General features: G+C 41.1%; 1 protein-coding gene across 1 annotated transcript in view; it reads left to right on the forward strand.

The window, feature by feature from the left end:
* The first annotated feature begins 425 nt into the window (after positions 1-425).
* LOC102896422 (cyclin-dependent kinase inhibitor 2A) overlaps positions 426-3,998 on the forward strand; it is a 5,346-nt gene continuing 1,773 nt past the window's right edge. Inside the window, 2 exon segments of the mRNA XM_025044288.1 lie at positions 426-843; positions 3,909-3,996. Coding sequence (XP_024900056.1) covers positions 718-843; positions 3,909-3,996 — 214 coding nt within the window. The 5' untranslated portion in view covers positions 426-717.

Genomic DNA, 3,998 nt, shown 5'->3' on the forward strand with positions numbered 1-3,998 from the left:
ATTTAGAAAGTAGTCTATCGGCCCAATGACTCCCTCGCCAATTTGCTGTCTGGAGAGAGAATGTGTACCCTAAAAGAAGGGTAGCCTCGTAGTTGTACTGGTGGTACAGATCCCTGGCAAGACTCTTGCCAGGAAGAAGAGCCCTTTGCTTCTGAGTAAAAAGAGGAACCAATACTTTGCCTATGACATAAAACACCTCGATTCGAACTTGGCAGTTAGGAATCCTGCGCAGCATTCTAACGCCATTGGTGTACATCGGAAAAAGGAAATGGGGGGAGAAATTTCGCTTGAATAGAGCGAACTCATTCCGAGACCCGCGTGCCCCTCTGTTGCTGTGCAGGGTGCGCAGAGTTGGGGAACAGGGGTTGGGGGCGGGTGCGGGGCAAGCCGCACGCCTTCGTCCGGCTCCCGGCGCGGGCCGCTTCCGGGCAGTGTCCTCGGGAGAACTATCTACACGCGACTTCAGGCGTGTCCCATTCGCAGCTTGATCAGAGAGAAAGGCGCCTTCTGGGAGAACACGTGGACGCGCTCCTGGGGTAGAGACGGCAGGAGTTGTCTAGCTGCCGTTTCCGCCGGCCCGGGAGGGGGAGGGGGGGTAAAAGAGGAGGAGCGGGCTTGTCACGAGAGGCTGGGCTGGGCAGGGCTGCGGGTAACAATTAACGGCGAAGGGTAGAAGGAAGGGAGCGAGGGAGCGAGCGTTAGACCTTAGAGAACAGCATGGAGCCCTCGGCCGACTGGCTGTCCGCCGCGGCCGCCCGGGGCCGCGCGGATGAGGTGCGGGCGCTGCTCGAGGAGGGGGCGCCTCCCAATGCGCGCAACAGTCACGGTCGGAGCCCGATTCAGGTGCGTGAGCAGATCTGCCGCGGGAGGAGGGGTGACGGGCGGCTTTGGAGAATCAGGTTTGCAAGGAAGGTGAAATCAGGTAAACGTTTCGATTCTCGGTGACGGGGTAGCATCCTGTGGAGTTTTCCTATGGAGTCGGGTGTCGGAGTCTCTCCTGGCAACGCCCTGGGGGCTCAGGAGGCCAAGGGAGGAACGAGAAAGCACAAGGGACGTAATCTTAGAATGGTGTGAAGATCTGGAGGGGAGAATCTATTTTTGTTAATATAGACAGAGGTATGTTCTTTATCAAATAGAAAATGTACGACCGTTTGGTATAAAACTCAAGATTTTAAAGAAGTGTAAGATTTGCCTGGCTCAGGCCTGAACTCACAGGCCCGGAATGGAACTGATGATCATCTTCCTCCTTAGGGTGGATTTCAGTGGAAATCTACAGCTGTGTATCTTAGAATAAATATCAGTTGAAATTATTCAAAAGCAACTACATAATATGTTTATTTTCATTTAACTGGGTAAGGAAAAAATATGCTTGTTTTGCAATATATGCCTGTAAGAATTAAGGAAATGCAGACATATACGAAGAAAAACATTAGTGTAACCTTGCGTGAAATAATGCCAATTTGGTTATCATTTTAGTGGTAGCTACTATTATTATTGTTATTAACTTACTTGCTATAGATTAACATATTTGGGGGAGAGTTTTCAATTCCTCATTGTTGAGAAATGTCATTTCTCCTTTCTTCACTCCAGTTTTTTTTGGGGGGGCGGGTGTCGTGGTTTTGTTGTTTGCCTTCACTAATTTTGTCTCAGTCTAAAATGAAGTCTTCCTGGGAGTCACCACCCTAGTTTTATTCCCAGTGTTGACAATGATTTCTGATTCTGAAAACTAAAATTTATGTGAAACAAAAGTACATTGCAAAAACTCCAGCATAACAAGATAAAGGAAAGTAGGTCTGCTTGGAACTTCACAAACTTCACAAGCAAATCTTTCTTTCCTGGAACTGTTATATACACTTTAAAATACAGATATAAAAATAAAACGAAAGTGCTTTAAAACTCGAGATTATTGTGTGATTTGAAGTGTGGAGAGAATTTGAGACTGGAATGGTTATAGAGGACAAACACAAGTCCTTTAAAAATAATGTATGTATGGCTCATAATTTTATATCTCTAAAATATCACCAGCAGCTTGATAACTGGGAGTTTGACCTTGGAATTCTGGAATATGTTAGAGGAGACCTTACTTGTTTAAATTCAAAAAGAAAAAAATTTGGATAATTAATTTTAACTTTTTCTCATAGGGAGGATAATAATATAGAGAAAAAGAGACATGATTTTGGTTTACTACCCTAATCAAATCTATATTTAGTATAGAAATACTTAGTTTATAGAAAAACTTTCAAATTATTAAGTTAAATTTAATGTGTTATCAAATGGATTTAAGCACTCTACATATATTCATTTAATTGGTTTATTTTCTTTTCACTTTGGATTGCTATTATGATTCAAATATTTAAATGTTAGGTTACTATCCAACCTTTAATAATAATATAATAAAAAATATAATAAAAGCACTTGAAACCGATTAAATGATGAAGGACTTCATTGGATTTATGTAGTTAGTAATAGTAGTAAAGTTTCCCAGTTTTTTATTTTAAAACAGTGCATTGTTTTAATGCACTGCAATAATTTTTCCTTCTTTTTGGAGCTGTGATTTAGTTCACTTATATTTTCTTTTTTAAAATTAAATCAGTTTCACTTTCTCCAGGACAGGAATCAACAACCATAGTATAACATTATCATTTCTTGGTTTGAATAAATAAGTAATTCATGTTTAATACAGACTATAACTAAAATAAATAATTCCCTTTTATAAGTCACTATATAATATAACCAAATAATGGTTACCCTAAAAAGAGAATTGTCTCCCACCACCCACCATGCAACATTCAAATTATAAAATTGCTCTGATTGTAGACACTTTGGAAATGACTGTTTCAAAGATGATATAGGACCCAAATGAGGTCCACGTTTCCTGTTTAAGGAATTCCCAGGGTGTAAATGGGAGATGTGTCTTAGTTTCCTATTTCTGCTGTAACAAATTACCACAGATTTAGTGACTTAAACCAACGTAATTTTATTATATTTCAATCTGGAGATCAGAAGTCTAAAATAGATCCACAGAGCTGCACTCCTTTTGGAAGTTCTAAGGGATAATACATTTCCTTTCCTTTTCTAATTTCTAGTGACTATCAACATTCTTTGGCTCACGGCCCTTAACTCTTCTCTCTGACTTCTGCTTTTATTCTTAATCTCTCTCCCTCTCTCTCTCTCTCTCTCTCTCTACAAGGAAACTTGTGATTACAGTGGGCCCACCCTGACAATTCAGGTTAATCTCCCTCAGAGTTCTTAATTTAATCACATCTGCAAAGTCCCTTTTGCCATATATATCCACCACGTTTAAGTGTTGGGCAGCGGACATCTTTGGGGGGCATTATGTAGCTTACCACAGGAAAAAATTTTAGGGCTGGTTTGATAAAGCTAATTTTATACCTAAAAAAAAAATTGAAGTTTAACATTCCAGGAAGCCTAGCTTTAAATTTTGCAAGAATTAAGGTTAGTTTTTTGTTTTCTGTTCTTTAATTATTATTTTTGCTTTTTAATAGTTACCACATTCTGGTCTTGGATATACAACAGTGAACTATACAAAATCTCTGAGCCTTACATAATTTCATATCAAATTGAGGGGAGAAATACAGAACGTTAGGCTGTAGTGAAAGCAAGTTTGTCTCTCACTCTTTTGCTGTAGTCTGTACCTCTGGCAGTGTTTTATGTGTGGCTGAAACTCCAAGAAAAGTTGGAGAATAGAATAGAAATTCGGTGTGTACAGGAAAATGGAATGGATAGGAGAACTGGCTAAGAGAGTTGGTAACTGAAAGCAAAGAGTAGGCATCTGTGGTTTGTACTGATGTCTGCACGGAGTAGCGGCTTTACAAACAGTTTCTTTACATTTGTAATCCTGTCCCTAACACCTGCCCTCACCCTGACGACTCTGCTTTCTCCCGCAGGTCATGATGATGGGCAGCGCCCGCGTGGCCGAGCTGCTGCTGCTCCACGGCGCGGACCCCAACTGCGCCGACCCGGCCACTCTCACCCGA

The sequence above is a fragment of the Pteropus alecto genome, unplaced genomic scaffold (assembly GCF_000325575.1).
Source record: "Pteropus alecto unplaced genomic scaffold, ASM32557v1 scaffold222, whole genome shotgun sequence".
Lineage (NCBI taxonomy): Eukaryota > Metazoa > Chordata > Mammalia > Chiroptera > Pteropodidae > Pteropus > Pteropus alecto.